General features: G+C 39.7%; 1 protein-coding gene across 1 annotated transcript; it reads left to right on the forward strand.

The window, feature by feature from the left end:
* The first annotated feature begins 13 nt into the window (after positions 1–13).
* On the forward strand, positions 14–18,444 carry LOC137295225 (probable glutamate receptor). Its single transcript, XM_067826544.1, has 12 exons — positions 14–53; positions 6,281–6,400; positions 9,069–9,359; positions 11,832–12,025; positions 12,532–12,699; positions 12,977–13,063; positions 14,865–14,962; positions 15,498–15,585; positions 15,923–16,244; positions 16,619–16,836; positions 17,125–17,393; positions 18,210–18,444. The coding sequence occupies exons 1-12, from the start codon at positions 14–16 to the stop codon at positions 18,442–18,444; spliced, it is 2,130 nt and encodes a 709-aa protein (XP_067682645.1).
* Positions 18,445–21,673: the final 3,229 nt, after the last annotated feature.

Here is a 21,673-nt window from a genome sequence, read left to right on the forward strand (position 1 = left end):
GATGGATCACACCATGGTGAAGTCTGAACCAGAGGAAAACTTCTACTATAAGGGTAACGCTACTTTTTTTAGGGCATTACCATTTGCAGAAGCCCGAGGTCTTCCTTTGGGTGAAAAGACCGAGGGCTCCTGCAAATGATTATGTCCTGAAAAATAGCGTTACCGTTATTATAGCTAAAATGAATAGAATTCTTAATAAAATAAGAATAAAAACAACGGCATCGGTTTAGAAGCATTTAAAACAAAAGACGGAGGTCACTGACACACCTTTTACAAATATACACTCGTCATAGAACAACAGATGACATCATTATTGAGAGTGACGACATTCGACCTGAACAGGCGCCATTGTTTTCAGTGCTCAACAAAGACTTCATTTTCATTGCTGTATTTAGTAATTTATGGTACAAGTGTTATGGTTGCCACAGGTAGGAAAGTGTGGTATATGTATACGTGACATATATGTGTATGTGACGAGTATGAGCCAGGTATATCGTCAGTAATGAACCCAAGTTAAAACGAGCCGTAGGTGATTGAACTTCACCAGCTGAACAGCTTATGACGTCACCTAACAACGGGCTTGATAATGGCCCGTCGTCAAGCATTTTGCGGGCATTATCAAGTTACAGTGGCCCGCTCATTTCTGATAACGTGCGGTCGTTTTAATGACAATTCTGTCCATTTTAGCTGTAATAATAATGTAGAATCTCCCTCGCCGTTGGGCATCTATGATGCGTGGTCAAGTGGAGTAGCCTAGTGGTTAAAGCGCTCACCCGTCAGACGTGTGTTCGATTCCCCTCATAAATAATTGTGCACGGTGTTCCCCTGTCGTGATATTGCTCATACAATGATCGAATCAAGTAAACACCATTTGATCCACTTCTGCCGATCTTTATTTATTCAAATGTGTTTATTGTTTAACGTCACCCTCACCAAATATTCAAACTTTTTGGAGGCGGCATGTAAATATTCGAGGTTGGACCAGACACTCGCCTCGTTTAACAATTCTACGTTTTTAATGCCAGTATTAACCCAACTTTTCACGAGTGTGGTAACGTATAGGTAAAGTTAGTTTCGTGTAGTATTGCCCAATCTAACATGGAACCCACACTGCTGCATGTATTCATTGGGACTGAGACACGAGAAGATCGGGGTTAGAATTGGTATTCAGTAAACCATGCTTTTCTTAATAGGCGACTAACGGGATCGGATGATCAGGCTATCTGACTTGGTTGACACATGCCATTGCATAGATTGCGTAGTTTGACGTTCATTACATGATTGCCTGGTCCAGACCCGATTGTTTACATGAAACACCATATGGCTGGAATATTTCCGAGTGCGGCGTTAAACAACATACCAATCAACCTTTGGGATCGCGCAAGTCACGGAGACAAGAAACTGATCAATACCAAAAACACATGAGAGGAAATAAGTGTGGAAATTGTAACTGTTCACAGACATGCTTAAGGACATGACTGTTTCAATGTTGAAGAGTTGTCTACCTTTAACTGCATATCACACAACACAAAACAATACGCCACATACATCACATGAACATATATTGATTGCAGAACGTTAATCTCAATCCAGTACAATCAATACCTTATTTCCTGACATCATGCAGCGAAATCAGTTGTCATGTGTGGAGAGATTGGTAGTACTGTTCTAATGGTATACATCTGAGTGGTAGCATTTACTCACGAACATATAAATCACGTTTATGGAAACTGAGTAGCTCATTAATCAAACAAACTGTATGAATATGTATCGTGTCCAGAGGCGATGGTTATCTCTAAAAGGTTCCATATTTCATGGGTAACAATCTGATACCTGACACTATTGGAACCTATGATCCTGCCCCAATGCCCTAAATAAATGCAAAAATCGCTTACTGACAGTGTCGCACAAAATTGTCACCTCGTCCATTTTCTAATAATTGAATCAGAGAAACGTTTGGCTGTTATCATCTCTAGACCTAGTCATCGCTACTAGATTTTGAAACATATCCTTAATTTGAAACGAAACACATTATTGGAATCAGATGCTTGCATAATGTTGGTCGAGTCAAAGGGGAAGAACTATTGACCATCATCCGCAATGTTAGCTTCCAGTGCTTCTACGGTTCCTAGCTAGAATCAGCTTAAGTTTTGGGAGCTATATTGAGGGATTCTGTTTGGAGGAAGAAGGTGAATATGAAATCTCGGGGGCATGAATTGTGAAGTGTTTTTGTTCGTCTCGATACTGACGCCATTGTTTTCTTTTTTAACGAATTTTCATTTTGTGCTAATGTATTTCGATGGTACCACGCAGAGAGTCACTTAAGGATTTGATTAATTCTGTTTGTGAGTATGCTAAATGGGTGAGTACCAAGGAGACATGACGTTTGATGTGTTTGCTCCGATGTTTTTACCATTGATCTGTATTTATATATCATGCTGAGCTTATACTATGCAACGTACCATTATGGTATGCTGATGAAAGTCCCTCTTATTGTGTTTATTCTACTTGGAGAATTGCCAAATAGGTGTGTTCTTTGAGAACATGACGTTTTCGTGGTTTTTCGCAATATTGATATCACAGTATATTACGAATAGAACCCTTTCCACATTCATAAGAAATCTCTGCCAAAAGCAGAGTCGATGTACAGATGTGACAGTGTCATGAGCAGATGACTAGTTTCTGGAGTGTTACTGCTGTATCTTGTGGATTGTAAACAAACTGGGTGTGAACCAGAGATTCCAGTGATTGTCACTATGCGATACGATCACAGAGCGAGGGTTTATGAATCACTACTAAATAGTGATGATACCACGTGTTCGTATCCTTCCCCACTGGTGGCTGCCGTCATAAACATATAAGAACATTCATTTGATTCTGTGCAAATGTACCACACCGGTAACGACTTACAAAGTAAAGTTTATTATCAATACGGCATTAATACATATACAGTGGAAGCTGCCTAAACCGGTACGCATCTGGGACTGAAGAAATAATCCGGTTTAGACTATGTGCCGGATGGTAGAGCTGATGATAAATGTACAAGCCACAGACGGGACTGAGATTTTACGCCAGTGTTGACAACATGCCGGAATAGACAGATGCTGGTTTTGACAGCTTCCACTGTATATCACACTTAGCCACTATGTTATGAAGGGCCAGCTGCATTTGAATATCACACATGAGCTGTGGTAACCCGGTTAGAATTGGTCTTCAGGAATGCATGCTTGACCAAAGAGGCAACTAACGGGATTGGGTGGTCAGACTCGCTGACATAGTTGACACAAATCTTGTCATCGTATAAAAATTGCGTAGAACGATGCTTGTACTGTTGATCAATGGATTCTCTGGTACAGACTAGATTATTTACAAACCGTCGTCATACAGCTGGAAAATTACTGATGACAGGTTTGAACAACAAATACAACAAACTAAATATCATATCGAGTATAACATATGTCTGTTTTCTAGTGGTGTCGTTGTCAAGGTTGCATCCAAATCAGCGTATAAAATATGTGACCTTCCACATACTTATTTACTATATACGTATACATAACAATCAATATTCTGAAATCTTAAACCCTTGTTAAGATCTCCGTATAATCACGTTGTCGGAGGATGCCTATTCCAGATTTACACAACCTTGTGAGACCTAAGATGGAATCTTACATATGGATGAAACAAAGCACTGTCAACATGCCTGGTCTGATAATTGCCCCAAATATTTGTTGTGTCTACTTTGACATGTGCTGCCAATATATCACTTCTCATGGAATAATTGATATCGTCCTGACAAACATTCAATTACTTTCTCTGTTTTCAGATCTGATAGGAAGCTCAAACATTTGAAGTTGATAATTTGCCATCTACATACTGACCGATAGGTTGGAGTACGTGGGAACATTGAAGAAAAAGAGAAGGCGCCACTTTGCAGTGTTGAAGAGATCAAGATGGCAGTAATGTTATATTCTGTCATATTCATATCGATGAACATAATTTTCGGAGACGGTCAACCTTCCGAAAACTACACATTGAAGATTGGTGAGTTACGTGTGTTGTGAATTCAATTTGCACAATTATTTAATACGACATGGAGAATACTGTAAATCACGAAATTTCTTAAAAACAACACTTGCTGCATGGGCCAGATAAGCTTAAAACAGTTCAGAGGGATTAAATTAAGTGGAATGTAGATAAGTAGTAGATAGATGAAGCCCATGCATTACTTAGCGTATAACGTTCTAGATCAGTATCATCGGCATTCATTGTGATCATGAACAACTGTCCATATCTAAATTTTCCAACAATATTTTCAAATTAATTATTGCATTTAGCACGTAAACAATGGGTTTTACACAAAATAAACAATAACATTTTTAATGAGACGTTGATAGCTACTGAGACGCAGAGGGCGCAGGTTTGGGATTTGGTGCCTATAAAATAGAAACAGTTGTATTCTTGTAAATGTGATTTTAGATACACACGCGTGTCTCTTCTTTATATCACAGCTTAAGACACACTAGTTTGATCAGCCCAACAAGTTGAAGCGATGGTCTCTCTGGTAGCTCATAGAGCACATCTCATTCGTCAATTGCTGCGCTTCATAAATGCATGTATAATCATTAAAATTATTATTGTTGTGCAGTTGTAATACTTGCCTCAAATGCTGAAATCTTGACCTCTGTCATTGTTGGCCTGTTCACTGTATACGTTAATTGTTTAGCTTTCATCTTTTAAATTCACATCGTGCTTTTTATATACTTCATTAACCTAAAGGGAGACTGGTTGAAGTTGGTAATTTACTTATCACTGTCAAACGACCTAAAACCCCAAACAAACCTTTTGATCCTAATTTCAGGAGTTTATGAGAAAACTCCTAAATTCAAAATATATACATACAAATTAACATGTTGACATTCATACCGTATGTTGTTTTTCTTCTTGGTAGCATCCGTAGTGTGACTAACTGCATTGCAACTGAGATGGCAATGAATACAATGCTGATAGTAACAATCAGTTACTGTACCATCAGTGGTGTAAATGTGATGTTCATGTAACAGTGAGGGTCTCACGCAGGTTTCAGTGCAACATTACAGCGACATCAAGGCTAACAATAGTACATATGCTTGCAATTGAACCTTGGTGTTCGACTTTAACATCATCCGTACCCGTGATGGTCCCGGGGCCTTCAGCAACTCATGCTTGTCATAAAAGGCGACTATGCTTGTCGTAAGAGGCGACTAACGGGATCGGGTGGTCAGGCTTGCTGACTTGGTTGGCATATGTCATCAGTTCCCAATTGCGCAGATCGCTGCTCATGTTGTTGATCACTGGATTGTCTGGTCCAGACTCGACCGCCGCCATATAGCTGCAATATTGCTGAGTGTGCCGTAAAACTAAACTCACTCACTCACTCACTAACATCATCCGACCTCATCGGCCCTTTTTATGCAACATTGTAATCTGGCAGCTATAATGAACTATGGCTACAAAAAATGTTAGGGAACAGAGAATCTCTGGTTGGTTTCAGTTTTATTCGAAGTGACGCCTGAAGATGCGTGAGATATATGTATATGATCCTGTGGCATGAGTTAACTTCTCTTTCTATTCCGGAAATAAATATGCTAGGAGGTTATCTGACATCATTAAGACACGGGGTAGCACTGGTCACCGTATGCCAGTAACTGAGTACATCGTTAAGAGGCAAACAAAAACCTACAGGGCTACCTTTAACGATAAATAGGTATTCAATGATTCATTTGTGACAATCTCGGGCTGTTTCAGAACAAGCCCGTAATGTGCCCACTCTGGCGATTGTGTTGCGTGTAATGGCATCGGGGCGGTGGGGTAGCCTAGCAGTAAATGCGTCCTCATTTTCAGGGATGTCAAGTATGATTGTCAGATTGCAGAAAACACTCGCTATTGGTTTACAATATATGGAGCCTATTTCTGGTGTCCGCCGCCGTGACATTGATTGGATTATTGGTAAAGGTGGCATAAAATCAAACTCACTCACTCTAATAGCATAGCTAAACAAAAACTGACAATTTAACATGACATGTACTTTAATGAACTCACTATGCTGTATCCTTACTACCCTTACTATATCCTAACTATCCTTACTAAGATGCAAGACATGCAAATTAAGATGGTATTATTTGAGGACCTTTCCACTGAAGCACTTGGAGATATACGCGCTTTCAGATTGATTTGTCGTGTTTTGGCACTGACGACGACGTAAAATAACATTCCCTCAATCACTGACTTCATGTCCTTTCAGTATTTCTAAGTCGTCATGGCAGCGCCGTGGAATTGGTAACAACTAATGCTACAAATACCAGCTTGGAGATCACAGAGAAGACCGTTTTGTACGAGACACCTTTCATGTTTGCACGTTCCAGTAAGTATAATTGTATGATGATTGAATGTGTCATTTTTTTTTCTGATTGCGTATAACATGAATGATTTATATGTCAGCGTGTTGCTCAACAACAAGCTTCACTTCTTTCGTGTCCGTGACAACGGATAACAACTCCTTGTATCAGATTAGTATGAAGTCCCAGACTGGACACAGTTGCGTTCTCACACTCTCAGAAAAGGCAAAAAGAGGCACAATTATCCAAAGCGCGACAATGCAACATTCTGGAAACGCAGCATTTCGGCTATTTGTCGCATTATTAAGTGTCGTCTCTTGGATGAGTACAAAAATATTATTCAAAACACGACAAAGCGACATTGATAAAATGCGAAATACGGCCGAAATGTCACGTTGTCGCACTGTCGGTTAATTCTCCCCCTTTTACATGTTTCTGAGAGGGCGACAACGCGACAATGTCCCTTCTAAGATTCCATAGATAAGCAACATTTCAAAGGTATTCCTTCAGATTCAGATATGGAATCCAATCCAGTCCAATCCAATCCTTCAGTTCTGTCCTGTTTATAGTACAACTTCCACAGCGTCATTGATTCCAATTTGATTTTTTCGGCAGCACTGTCAAGTATTTCCAATAAATAATACGTTTCTGTTTTTCAGGCAACTATTTTCTAGCGTTACTTTGAGTACTCATCTATTATTAAATCATCACCATGATAACGCCATTTGTGACACTGAATCGACATAAGCATCTACTTTGAAAGCATTTTGTTAATGCGAACTATTCGTCAATTTGAATTTCAATTTAGACCAGTGGTCTGCACTATTTCTGATAAATGTTTGCATGTAATTTTGTTTTGTCAATGACTGTGAACAGCTTGCAATTCAACCCATAGGCAGTCCTTCGGATGCATGCAACTGCATTTCAGGCTGCTGAACATCACTTACAAAACTAGTGAAGATTGGTTTATGACTGGCCGTCACCAACCCGTGCTTATCATACGATGCGACTAACGAGACTCGCTGATTTGGTTGACACGTCATTGAATACTAATTTCATGGATCGATGTTCATGCTGTGGATCACTGGATTGGCTGGTTCAAACTCGATAATGTACAAACCGCCACCATATGGTGGAACTATTACTGAGTTCGACATCACACAACAAACAAACAAATAAACAAACAAACACTTATACGAGTTCTGGTCCAAAGAAATACATACTACGATACGTACATCAGTGTAAATACTGACCGCATTTGGGTTTTCTTATAAGAGAAAAAAATGAAACAGATGCTTCTCATTGTGCCACATCACTGATTGTTAAATTTTAAATTGTTCAGGTTAGAATATGTTATGTTTCATTTGTATTTTTCTATTGATATTTGTCTGGTAACCCTTGTGGGAAGAAAACAGACTGAACCAACCTGAAAGTACATCAGTTAAAATGAAACTTCAGTTCATAGTCGATAATATATGAGCAGATAAATATAGTCTTTCGTCGATAAATTCGTACAAAACCTTGTTTTGAAACTATCTCACGTTTTTGTGTGCGATCCTGATAAACATGTTCAAACAAACAAATCCCAATGTCGTACACGTTTTGTTTAGCGTCAGCAAAAGAAAAGTCATTGTACAAAGTGAAATTGGTACTCGATTTTATATACTTATATACAAATAACTTGACATATGTAACAAGGATATCTCAGTATGAATAATATTATCCTTGATTTGTAAAACATCCATCGGTAAACGATTGAAAATGATAGTGTTCAACCTGGATGGTGAGGCGTGAGGCGTGAGGCGTGAGGCGTGAGGCGTGAGGCGTGTGGCGTGTGGCTGCAGAAAATCATTCAACAGGCTATGGGATCCAGAGGGATTGTGGAACATTTGACTTTAAAATCGTTCGATTTTCGGTCGCGTCCCACACCGAAACGCGCTAAATGTTTCATCAGGCATTCGTTCTCCATCTGCATTTTTTCAAACAGTACAAGGGTTGTATCCCACCAGTCACACGCCCATTTCTCATACGGCCACTAGTCATACGGAACCGACCAGATTAATTAAAATAGAAAAAAACCCAAAACAACAAGGGCTCTGCTCCTTACGATACACCATACGCGTCTGCTTTTCTTGTGTGAGATACAAGGTGAAGGCCAAACATAAGTTACTGCGTCTTCTCCGTATACCGATTGCTTTGAATATGTTAGTTTTAGAAAAGCGGGGTAAGATTATAATTCAATTTCCAATTCGAATTAAACTATTTAATTCTGTGGTTATATGTGTGTATGTGTGCGTGCGTGCGTGCGCGCGCGCGCGCGTGAGAGAGAGAGAGAGAGTTTAATAGATAGTATAATTATATATACTAATGTGTCTATCTTGATCACATATAATATTTTCCTTCAATAACTGAATACTTGACGAACCGCATCGGTATTAATGTCAACATTTCAAATTCTTCATAACATATGTCAATAGTAGCTAACGGCGACTAACAAGAATTTTGGAGTGTGAATAAGTATTACTTATCGCCGTATTGGAAATCATGGAGGTATTCGCGGCGACCAACATGAAGAGCAATAAATCACACAATGTGTTGGTACTCTGATCATTTACATCATATGTTCATCCCGACAAAAGTATGTAACCTGAGAACAGGTTAACTGAAAATTAAGATGGTTCACACCTGATTCAGTTCGAACAGTGCTTCCACCCGCCGCCAACGAAGTCATCATTATGAACCGGGAGTTGTGCAACGGTGTGGTGTTACCGGACTTTCATGACGCAGCCCTGACCTGCCATACTGCCTACACCCCAGCACTTCCTATATCCCCGTGCGAAGATTATAAGGACTGGAGTCAAGATACAGAAGATGACATTCAAGTATTTGGACAGCACAGCGTTAACCCAGTCAAAGACATGTTACCCAGATTGATCAGCAAGCTGCAGTGGCACACAGTGTCTATATTTCATGACTTTGGAATGGGTAAGTATGAAAACTGTGTCCAGTTTATTTGGATAGTCTGAATACAGGCAACTTGATTTCAAAACAATATTTACATACACTGACCCAAAAAAGAAACGCATAGCTGAAATCTCATTTTTAAAGTAGATTTTTTCGGAAAATATGGAATGGAATGACAATTAATGTAAATATTAAGTGTTTTTATAGTCAATACAACCAAAACAGACAAACAAACACAACCTCTGGTGATTATTCGCCACACCACAGCACCTTGAAAACGCTTTGTATAATCTGCACGTGGGAAAATCTGAAAGCATTATGCACGTGCAAATGCAGGATCTCAATCTTGATTATGATGGCTATAAAAGGGGACAGGTCCTGTTGCGATTCATTCTTCGAATTTCTTTCTATGCGACGCGAAAAATGCCAAGGTTAAATGAAGAAAACAGAAATAGAGCCATTGGACGTCTGGAAGCTGGGGACGTCAGACGTCTGAATGTGAGGCAGAGCACGATTTCCCGTCTCTGGCAACGATACACGCAACACAACTCGACCAGAGACCGTCCAAGGAGTGGGAGACCAAGGGTGACAACTGCAGCACAAGACCGCTACATCCGGGTGCTTCATCTGCATAATCGCGCCGTCACTGCTACGTATACCGCTGATCACGTTCCTGGGCTGCGTAGAGTCTCTCCACAAACCATCAGGAATCGCCTAAGAGAGCATGGAATTCGACCTATGCGACCTCATGCAGGACCTGTTCTGCATCCCCATCACCGTCGTGCACGTCTTCAGTGGTGCAGGAACGTTCGGGCATGGAACCTCTTGAATTGGAGGAGGATCTGGTTCAGCGATGAGTCACGTTTTCTGCTGTACAGACATGATGGAAGGATGCGTGTTTACAGACGTCGAAATGAGAGATATGCTCGACAGTGCGTTCGTGAGGTCAACAGACACGGTGGTGGAGGTGTAATGATGTGGAGAGGCATATCTATGAACGGCAGGACACAGTTGGTGCATGTGCAAGGGAATCTCAATGCTGTACGCTACCGGGATGAAATTCTGAACCGTCATGTTGTTCCTACAACTGACGCTAGAAGGGAAATTTTCCAGCACGACAATGCAAGACCGCACACAGCACGCATTACCACGGATTTCCTTGCCAACAACAACATTACAGTTCTTCCATGGCCCTCAAAATCGCCGGATTTGAACCCAATTGAACATTTATGGGACCAATTGGGTAAACGGTTACGACGTCGACAGCCGCAGCCACAGACACGTCTACAGTTGGTGAATGCGTTGCGAGATGAGTGGAGAAGAATCCCACAAAGGCGGATACGACGTCTTATACAGTCAATGCCCAGGCGATGCAGAGCAGTGATTGATGCCCGTGGTGGTCACACCAGATACTGACTTTCTCACTATGCCATGGAAAATAGAGACGCTTAATACCACTGTGAATGATTGTATATGTCTTGACACACATTTGTTAATACCCGTGTGAATTATCATTGCTCAAGTTCCATTACTTTTTGTGCAATTTAAGTTAATAAATCATCTCTCATAACATTGGATTTTCACCTATACGTTTCTTTTTTGGGCCAGTGTACATACCCGAACATTGAAACGGGTGAAAAGAAATGCAAACCCAGTTAATATAATTAATTAGAAAACTGTCTTGTGCACTTACGACTTTGAACGTCTACATGTGTTCTGTTGCAAATATGTGACTTGATGATCTAAAATTTTGTATACCGGGTGAGTTTCAGTGAGAATGATGTCATCCGAAAAATGTAATGGTTTAGAAATTAATGTGAATTATCCTTAACTTGAATGTAGGTTGTCAATGTGTAATTCAAAGACAAGAAATAGGTTTAATAACTTTTGAAAATTTTCACACCAAACGGACTGTAGGACCGTTGTGTTGACATACGACTTATCGTGTACAGTAAAATGATCTGAGTCTCTGTTATGCGTAAACCATGCCTGTCACATTGAAACTTTGGTTGAAAAGACTACAGTCCATTTGATTTCGTTTACAAAATTGCAATAAAACCAAATTTGGGAAAGTCACATGAAATCGACAGACCAAATCTGACGACCTGTCTCACACTTTTTGGACACCCGAATAAAGGTTGTGTAAAGCGGTTTGGTTTTGTTGCAGTTTTTAGATTTTGTGTGAGTGAGCCAATCATCGGTCTCATTTGAAATCAAACGGACTGTAGTGTTTAATCAAAGAGTGTCCTTCTGTTTTTTAAAACTAAAGTGACCTAAATTCAACTAAACAAGTTAACAACTAAACAAAGTCTAAAGCTGATCGCATATTGATAATGGATTGGAGAATGGAAATCGGATATGATTTCGGAATTTCTTCTCCCATTTCAAATACTGTCGGATACAAGTATGGAGGAGTGCAATATCTGTGATAGACAAAATATGCCATGCCTGTATTAGATTCATCTAATTTTAAAATATACTTAATGCTCTCAGGACATACAGTTAAACATCTCTCTGACAAATTGTCTTCAAACGGGACAAAGGCTGTTACGTACATTATCGATGGGAAAGTGACATCGGATGCCACGTACGAACAACTGCTGTCTCTCTATACCAACACCACCAACAACGACAGGAACATCCTCGTCATGTGCAAACTGGACTGTTTCAACATACTCTTTAAACAGGTATCTGTAAACTGTTTACAGTGGTGCAACCTTAACTCTAAGGTTTGGGCAAATAGAGTGGATCGTTTTGTCATGTAGATTGCTCATCACTGTATACGTTTATTTACTTTATACACTCGTGTGGATTCTGTTAAAATTGATCTTCAGCAACACATGATTGTCGTGAAAGGCGACTGACGGGATCGAGTGCTCATCACTGTATACGTTTATTTACTTTATACACCCGTGTGGATCCTGTTAAAATTGATCTTCAGCAACACATGATTGTCGTGAAAGGTGTCTCACGGGATCGAGTGTTCAGGCTCGATAATTTGGTTGACGCATGTCATCGTATCCCAACTGCGTTGACCGATGCTCATGCTTTTGAACACTTGCTTGTGTGATCCAGATTATTTACAGACAACCGCCATTTATCATTGCTGGGTGTGGCGCAAAACCATATTAAGTCGATCTTTACAATATTGGTTACTGTTTCCTCGTCGGTATCATTTGCTTTTTGCTTTCAGGTGAACGTATTTGACAAAAGGAATCAGAACAAAACAGCTATCTGGAAATTTTCAAAATGGCTGATCTATCAAGAAAATATCTCCAATGTGTGTCATACCCATGACCTTGGGATAGACAACCTTGCTTTGATCACGGTGCCATCGGCGGACTACAGTGGAGAATATACGGTAATATGCACGTAGTCTCTTAAACCAGTTTATGTAGAGAAGTAGCACAAACACAAAGACACATGTTCCATCAAAATGCTTCGACTTGAATGTACAATTCTGCAGCGTCGTGCCGAAATTTGATTTTAAACTGCATGACGTGTCTCCATTAACAAATGCATTTAAAAATGATTTTTAAAGTTAATCTGTAAAAAATATAACGTATGAATCCGTGGACCCAAGTTGAAAACATTCACAAAAATATTTATATATAAGTTTTTACTACTGTTGCTTACAGCTTACTCTCCATCAACATCTACAAACTGTCTACAACCGCTGTACAAAGAATGAGACGAGTGTCACAACCATTCACGACATGGTTCAGGTAATGTCTGTACAATTGGACATTTTGGGTGCTGACATATGTCTTACAAGGACAGCTGAACGTGACTATAGAATTTACAAATGTCTGAAATAATTAGTAGGAATACTTCATCAAGATATTGTTTTCTTTAACAATACGAACGCTCATGTAGTTACATGGACCTATCGCAAGGCCATGGAACGGAATGTTGGCCGTTCGAAAGGCGTTTTACGACATTCAAAGATGACACTTGTTGTTGACCTGCCTAACGTTCGACATAAAGGTTGTGGAACTAAGACGGGTCTTCTTGGACTTACTGTTGTATTGTTCCTTCATATGCTGACACTGACACAGTAGTTAAGAGGATATCACTACGTTAACTAGAACAATGGCAGTACAATTCACAGGCAGTACAATACAAAAACAGTGATAATTGCGATGAGGACAAGATGCTAGTATTCACCTTAGAGAAACAATGGTCAATTCTCTGAAACATGCCCAAAGGGAGGAATAATCTCCATGTTGGTCCTTTAGTGCATTAAGATGTAATGCCACATGAGAGACAAGAGTCTGCTCCACTAATAACCTCAGAAAAGAATCACACACATATTGGTTTGTAATATAATGTAGTGCCTTCTAAAACTTTGACTAGGTATAGCACAGGTCTAAAACTTTGACTAGGTATAGCACAGGTCTAAAACTTTGACTAGGTACTAGGTATAGCACAGGTCTAAAACCTTGACTAGGTATAGCACAGGTCTAAACATTGCTCGGACGACGGGATAGCTTTGTGGTTAAAGCGTTCGCTCATCATGCCAAGGACCGGGGTTGGACCATTTCTGCTCCACATGCCGTGCTGTTGGTGGAATATTGCTAAACAGATGCTAAAAGTAAACTCACACACTTACCTACTCACTCAAAACAATGCACACCTCCGTTCCTCGCTGACGTTTCACATATACAACGTATTTCAGTTGGAACATTATGAATAAAATTGTATTGTTCAGTATATTTATAAAAATTGCACCCGTCCATAATATTTACATAAACCATGTACTCACATTCAGAAGCTGGAGAAAGACGTAGGGAGTTGGCTGGGACGGATAGACACATTGATGTATAGAGAGGAAGGCCGAGAGTTTAGCCCGGTTGGATTCTTTGATTTGGATGGACATCTGACCCTGAATGTAGAGGTCTTTCCAAATACTCACTTTGGGTTCAATATGCGCACACTAAAAGTTGGAACGAATGTGGTGAGTTGGTTTGTTACATGTGAAGCAGCAGCTAAGTCTTCTTAAAAATGCGGATGTTGCTTGATTTTCTTGTACTCAACTGAATAAACTCTATTTCTTAAGAAGCAACTAACATGATCGGGTGATCTGGTTCGCTGATTTAGTTCATACGTCATCGTATCCCAGTTGCCTTGATCGATGTTTAGTTTTACACTGCGCTCAGCAATATTCCAGCTATATGGCTGCCGTCTGTAAATAATCGAATCAGGGCCACACAATCCAGTGATCAACATCATGAGCATCAATCAACACAACTGGGAAAGGATGACATGTGTAAACCAAGCCAGCGGGCCTGACAACCCGATTCCGTTAGTCACGTCAAGAGACAAACATGTGTCGCTGAAGACCAATTCTAACCGGATATTCATGGGTTGGCATTGCATGAGTACCGCTTTGTAGCGTAAGGCCAAACCTATTTTGGGATTCTGGGATACCTGATTCACATCATTTATCAGCTATTGTCCCCACTAAGAGGAATATGTTCCTTAGGATAGTCAAGACTGTGTATCGTTTTGCACTCTATATTACAGTGGCATCCATTTGTCATACTATCTGACACATCGAGTTCTGGCTTTGGAGGGCTATGCTTCGATCTTCTGGAAGAAATCGCAACGTTGCTTAACTTCACGTACGTATCAGATTAATCTAAAATAATTTGAGGCAATAACATTGACATAGTCTGCAAAGCTTCACGATTAATTTGATCGATTTTACATATTAGACTGTGTGGACTGAAATTTAATTACTGTGTGTGTATTTGAAGTCTTTTGTGAAATGTTAGCTGGATACGAATGCAATAGTTTTTCGCAAAATTTAATGTACATTATTAATCCAAAATGCCCTATACAAATGGGTAAACCTATACCGAAGATAGCATTTTACAGCTTTTCGATTACAAAATTACAAAAGAACCCTTTTTAGGCATGTAACGGATTACATTTTATTACATTTTAAATGTTATTTACGTAGGTCACCAACGTGACTGCACCGAAGACAGACTATAGTAAGAAATTTTCAAAATCTCGTCTACCGGGAAATGCAAATCAAGATATTACATTACGCTTGTTACGAGCATGACGTTCATCCACACCAACGGATGAAAATGCATGAATGAAAAACTATATTGGACAAAATACAACTGGTATTGGTCTATACTATTGCAGTTTTGATGCTGCTATTCCTGCGGACAAAGAATTTGGACGGGTTCTGAATGGTTCATGGACAGGGCTCATTCTTGAACTACAGAACAGAGTAATGTCATTTACGTCAAAGTGATACGTCAAACGTCATAATTCTGTGTGGTATATTGGAAATGGTAACATATGTGTGTCAGTGTTACAATCATACATTCATATTTTCAAAACCATTAATATGGACATGATTATACAATTTCCCTGTTCTATAACAGGCATATCATGAGATGGGTTTTCCAAGTGTATTCATTCGTGTGTTTTCTCATATAGACTATGGCATATACTCATTCATAATTTTAAACATAAATCCACTGATTATATTTGGATACATGTTCTCATCAATCGGACACATCCATCCTGGCACGGTGATCCTGGAACCTGTTTTTATCTTCCAGGAATTGGATATGGCAATAGCACCATTGACTGTAACTGTAGAACGAGAAGCAGTGGTGGACTTCACATTTCCCTATTACTATGACAAGGCCGTGGGCATCTATAAGCTTCCACACCCTAATCGCACAAAATGGCTGAAATTGATCCGACCGTTTAAAGGAACCGTTCTCTTGTGCTTGGCTATTTCCTTGGTTGTCGTTGCAGCTTTGTTGTGTATGATGGAAATGGTATGGTCATCCCTGACAAGTGATATCACCTCGCCAGCAGGAAGCAGCCACTTCCAGGAGAGTCTCTGGTACTTGTATGGGGCCATGCTGTCTCATGGTAATGCACATCACACGCCATTTAAAGGCTAACTGATCTTGACTTCAGTGTTATCTTACCTTGACGTGCACGGCCAATCGTTTTTACACCAAATTTTTATGAACGACATCCACCTTTCAAATCACGTTTCATGAAGCATGGAAAGGATTACCCCAATCGATTATACGTACAGCGATTAGTTATCATATAGCGGATTTAAGTAAAACGTATTTCCAAAGTACGATTCTGTACAGGTTGTAAGCCCGTGTTTAGTAATCAGTATCACACACATTATTGTCACAAGTAACGAAATCAGGCGGGATGAGGCTGATTTGTTGGATTAAAATCACAACCAAATAGACTCAGTCATTGTATGATACGTTCAACTGTTTCAGGTGGCAGCCAACAACCAAGATCTGAGTCTGGACGTATTTTGGTCGGGTTTTGGTGGTTATTCTGCATTGTAATCGCTGCTTCTTACAGTGGAACTCTCATAGCCTTCCTCACTGTGAACCGAGATATACTGCCATTCAGCTCCATAGCAGATATTGCATCGCAGAATGAATACAGATGGGGTGTCGTTGGCGGCAGCTCATATGTTACATTCCTTGAAGTTAGTGTTCATGCTATTTCATTTCAAAAAGAATTATGTCCATTTTCTGAAAATTGGTCTTTTTGCAATTCAAACTGTAGTAGCACACTCCAATACCATAACATTTATAACGAATTTGCTTGTTAGAAATCTTAAAGTGTTCAATCGCTGTACTAATGCTTGACGTTTATCTGACTGTGAATATTGCCATGCATGTATATATAACATTAAGTACTTACACGTAACAGAGCTTTTGCATTTGGAAACCTCTATCTTTGTATGTTCATGTTTGTGCATGTTTTAACGTAGGAAGCCAAGAGTGGAACAAACAAAGAGCTCTGGCAAGGAATAGAACGTTTCCTGGCTGACGATGATGCTGATGTTCTGTCTCAGTCTGCGGATGTCCACATGAACAAGGTGCTGGATGGATCCTATGTTTTCTTCTCCGACAAAGAGACGTTGACACCATGGCTGTCAAAACACTGCGACCTAGCAATCACCAAAGAGGCGCTTCTTCCCTTCACGTATGCAATTGGGCTTCCTGAAGAATCACCTTATGCGGATATTATTTCTAACACGTATGTTGATACTTGTGTTAGTTAATGTTTGTGAGTGGGACGGGTTCAACTCCGTTTTGAATCGTACTCAGGGCATACTGAGAGCGGTAATTTGATGTGCGATAAAAGCTATGAGTTTCACAGGCTTTTGCAGTTTGACGTTTAATGTTTGGTGAAACCAATGCAAATGACTGAAACTATATGGCTGAATGAAAATGTATTTTGTCTGTGATGCTGAAAAAGATCATGCGTTATAGCTTCAGATATATTGTCCAGTTCAGTAGTGGTTAACCAAATACATAAAAGATGGCCACCAGAATGCCGTCTCACAATCGAAATGCAATTGAAACTTTCCGAGTCGTGTCGCACAATACGATTATCAACAGTAGCTATGTATATATACTATGAACCGGAAAGCTAATTGAATAATTATTGATTCCGGACCAGTGCATATATACACGTGCATCTAGACGTTTTCAGTCTCCATGTTTTACAATCTCATGATCACTTTCGTTGAATGGGTGTGAATGAGGACAACTAAAATACTAAATCTCAAGCCTTTCATGTTTTGCTCCACAATTAGTATAATAATTGGCATAACCTCCTACATCTGTTCACAAAAACGTGTGCGGATCCTGTCCACCCAGAGCGTTCCATGCAAACACGTACAAGGTAAAGTTAAGAGCTCGCATAAGGGCTCAAAACTGGAACGTGATTCCTATCATGTTTCCTCACATTTCTTGACTTTCATACAATGAGCACAAAATACTATTAGACGTTCAAAGTATAAACGGATCGCTGCCATGAACTCAGTTAAAATTTTCTTGTCTTATTCAGGATGCTGAAGATTGACCAGAGCGGATTGTTCCTTACCTGGAAAAGAAAATGGTGGCCGCGTGAGAATTTATGTCTTGACGAGGGCAAGGCCAGTGCTCGACCTATAGAACTTATGGACCTGCAGAGTGCTTTTTACCTGATTGCTATTGGTATCTTCTTGGCAGCCTTTGCCTTAGGGGTCGAGAGCCTCCTGCTGGTCAGATTTTGTGCTCCTAAAAGCAAGTTAAATGTGTAGGTATTGAAAAATTACTTTATTCTGTTTGCATTACCCTATAAACGTTCCGATTTTACTGTACGTTTTAAAATGTTTCTGTGCATAAATCATTAATCGAAAACGTTGATAGTTAACGCCTATATATGAGAAATAGACGAATCATTACTTGTCAGCGATTCATTATCCTGAAAGTATGTTTTACTGCAGGTTGCGGATAAGCTGGGCGTTGCACTATAAACTTGCTCCGATATATTATCAGTCAGCATAAAACATTTGCGATTATGTGATTTGCAGTGATGTATTTGTTCTAATGCAATGGACACAAGCCCATACTAAGCAGTATATTTTAATGATGATAGTTACAATTCATTATTGCATATGATATGGATGAATGCATGAATGAGTCTGCCATGTTCAACGTTGAATGAGTGAGTACGGTTTCACGTCTCTTTTAACAATATTCCAGCAATATCACGAACACGGTATACCAGAAATGGGCTTTACATATTGTACCCATGTGGGGATTCGAACCTGGACTGCTGAGGTGACGAACTACCGCTCTAGGCTACCCAACCACCCCAATAGTTGAATGATGGACACGTATAGACCAAGCTCATAGATTAACAGTTTGATTCTGTTATATCCTTACATATGTTACGTGATACGGTGAAGTATGGTTCGATTTTGCCTCGTAGTAGAGTCAGCGGGAATGAAATGTGTTAATGTCTGTTATATGTTCGTGTACATTGTACACGTGTTTTCTATCAACCTCTACTTGTCATCACAAATTAATTGAATGCTGAAAGGAAGTAAAGCATGGGACACAAAATGCATGTATAGTTATCGTATATGGGATGTTTGGTACCCATTCATACGAATGATTCTTCCTTTAAAGGACCAACGACACTTTGTTTGATGGTTTGAGAACAGATGGTACAGGCCGATTTTACACATGCTAATTAACACAAACCTAACATAGATACACTTTCATGATCCAAGTGAGTGAGTGAGTGAGTGAGTGAGTTTAGTTTTACGCCTCACTCAGCAATATTCCATGGCGGTGGTCTATAAATAATCGAGTCTGGACCACACAATCAAGTGATCAAAAGTATGAGCATCGATCTGCACAGTTAGGAAGCGATGGCATGTGTTAACCAAATCAGCGAGTCTGATCCCCCCATCCTGTTAATCGCCTCTTGATCCAAGGGCGTGCCCGGTTGGATATAAATTGGGTTTTACGATCATACACTCACAAGTTGTTTAACAGTTCCAAACAATTGTGACGTTGTGTATGTGTTTGTCCACACAATGATACCACATTGCGCGGGTGAGTGAGTTTAGTTTTACGCCACATTCAGCATTCCGGCTATATGGCGGCGAGCTGGACATAACCCGGTCAGACAATCCAGTGATCAACAGTATGAGCGTCAATCTCCACAACTGGGGTAGGATTACACGTATCAACCAAGTCAGTGAACCTGACAACCCGATCCTTACGACGAGCATGAGCTACTGATTAATTCTAACTCGGTCTTCACGTTATTCATACCATAGGAATTTTAACCCAAGACTTCTTTTACGTGTATGGTATAACTGAATCGTTTAATAACATCAACCACAAAATACGTAGATCTAGTAGTTATCCTTGATACAGGTAGTCTGTGCAGCTTATCCAGACCCATTGTGGAAATATCTCCTACAGTTACATAAAATATTAGAAACTACGATCTTATTTCAGTATCTTTGGTGCATGCATTTCTCTTTCCACGACAGCTTATTCTTTTATAATATAAATAATTTTACACAATATTGTCTTGCGTTTAAAGTTTTGAGATCATCTATAGCACTTCGGGCCTTAAAAAACAAGAGCTGATGGTTTATTATTGGTGTTAAGTGTTGTCCGTTTTCATCAGTCTTCTTCATTTGAGGTATGTGTAATATCAGTTACTCATGTATGAATTCTACTTTTGAATTATCCCAAGAGGGGATGTTTTTAACACTGTTGATATTTTAACATAGTTTGGATGTTAAGAAGATTACATCTTATGACGGGGAATTCATCATTTTTTTCTATTTGGTGTATTTCTGAGATGAAAATGGAAGTGAAACGAGTGTGCATGGTACGCTAGTTTTGTGGTAGCATGTAAGAAACCCATAACGAAAGCTTGGAGCGATTTGTGTGATATGAAGAATTTTGCTGTTGAATGTATAAAATAATGTTTTCACGAATAAACTGTTTCTGAAAGCGTGAGTTTAGTTTAAAGCTGCTTTGAACGGAATTTCCGTTCTTTGGCTGTTTGTCAAACCCGCAGTCATGGATTCCTGCCGTGCCAAAGGGAGGCAATTCTGGCGGAGGACCTGACCAACAGTGTCACTCTAGAATATGTGAAGAAGTGCCATATTATATGGACGTTTCCTACAGTCGATTTTACTGAAATTGATACATTCACATTCACGGTTTCATCCATCTCAATTCATCCCTCATCCCCCGCATGCAGCACAATATAAGCACGACTGAATGTTTGGGGTTCAAAGACTTAATGAATCAGTTCTGTCCCTAGTACTAGTCCAATATCTAATGACCGCGCGATCTCTTGACTGTTTATCAATACTACTTAAATTATTCATAAATTGATTACTGACCCACAGATACAGTTATTGGAAAACGTTTCCACGCACGATATCCGACATTAAAGGCACAGATCATAATTGATCCTATGAATATTTACACACTGTTGGCACCCTTTGAAGGCCACTGTAATGGATACTCATATCAATGCTCGTAAGGTCATTAGAGAATCTCCAATACCTACCTGAGCCACACTTCTGGCGATGTTCCGTTCTGTCAAGTTAGCAAACAATTAAGCCTGATATGTATGTTGGTTTTGTGAAATAAGAAGACTCTTTTCTTGAAGAATTGATGATAGCTAAGAAAAGACAACATTTTCCTTCATTCCCGTATTGCTCAGTGCTCAGATGTGCTGAATGATTTATCCGATCATTGATTTGCATTCTTTATTATACTCCACACTGATGACACAATAGGCCTCCCAGAACATGAACTCGTATCCTCTTGCCTTCTGGCAAATGCTTCAGCTGTTTTGACTGAATCAGAGATCAAGTTACGAACTCATGTTTCATCCAGTAAATAAGCCTTACAACGACATTTCTGAGGAAAATATTGGGTCCCGTTTCGCATGTGACCACTTGCTCAGCTGAGTGTGAAAACCACTCTGATACCATACTCGAT

This window comes from Haliotis asinina, chromosome 8, assembly GCF_037392515.1.
Source record: "Haliotis asinina isolate JCU_RB_2024 chromosome 8, JCU_Hal_asi_v2, whole genome shotgun sequence".
In the NCBI taxonomy this organism is placed as follows: domain Eukaryota; kingdom Metazoa; phylum Mollusca; class Gastropoda; order Lepetellida; family Haliotidae; genus Haliotis; species Haliotis asinina.

Coding starts and splice junctions, on each gene's coding strand:
- LOC137295225 (XM_067826544.1), top strand. CDS start 14: ATGGTGAAGTCTGAACCAGAGGAAAACTTCTACTATAAGG. Junction 12,700..12,976: donor ACTACAGTGGAGAATATACG/GTAATATGCACG, acceptor TGTTGCTTACAG/CTTACTCTCCATCAACATCT. Junction 16,245..16,618: donor TGGGGCCATGCTGTCTCATG/GTAATGCACATC, acceptor CAACTGTTTCAG/GTGGCAGCCAACAACCAAGA.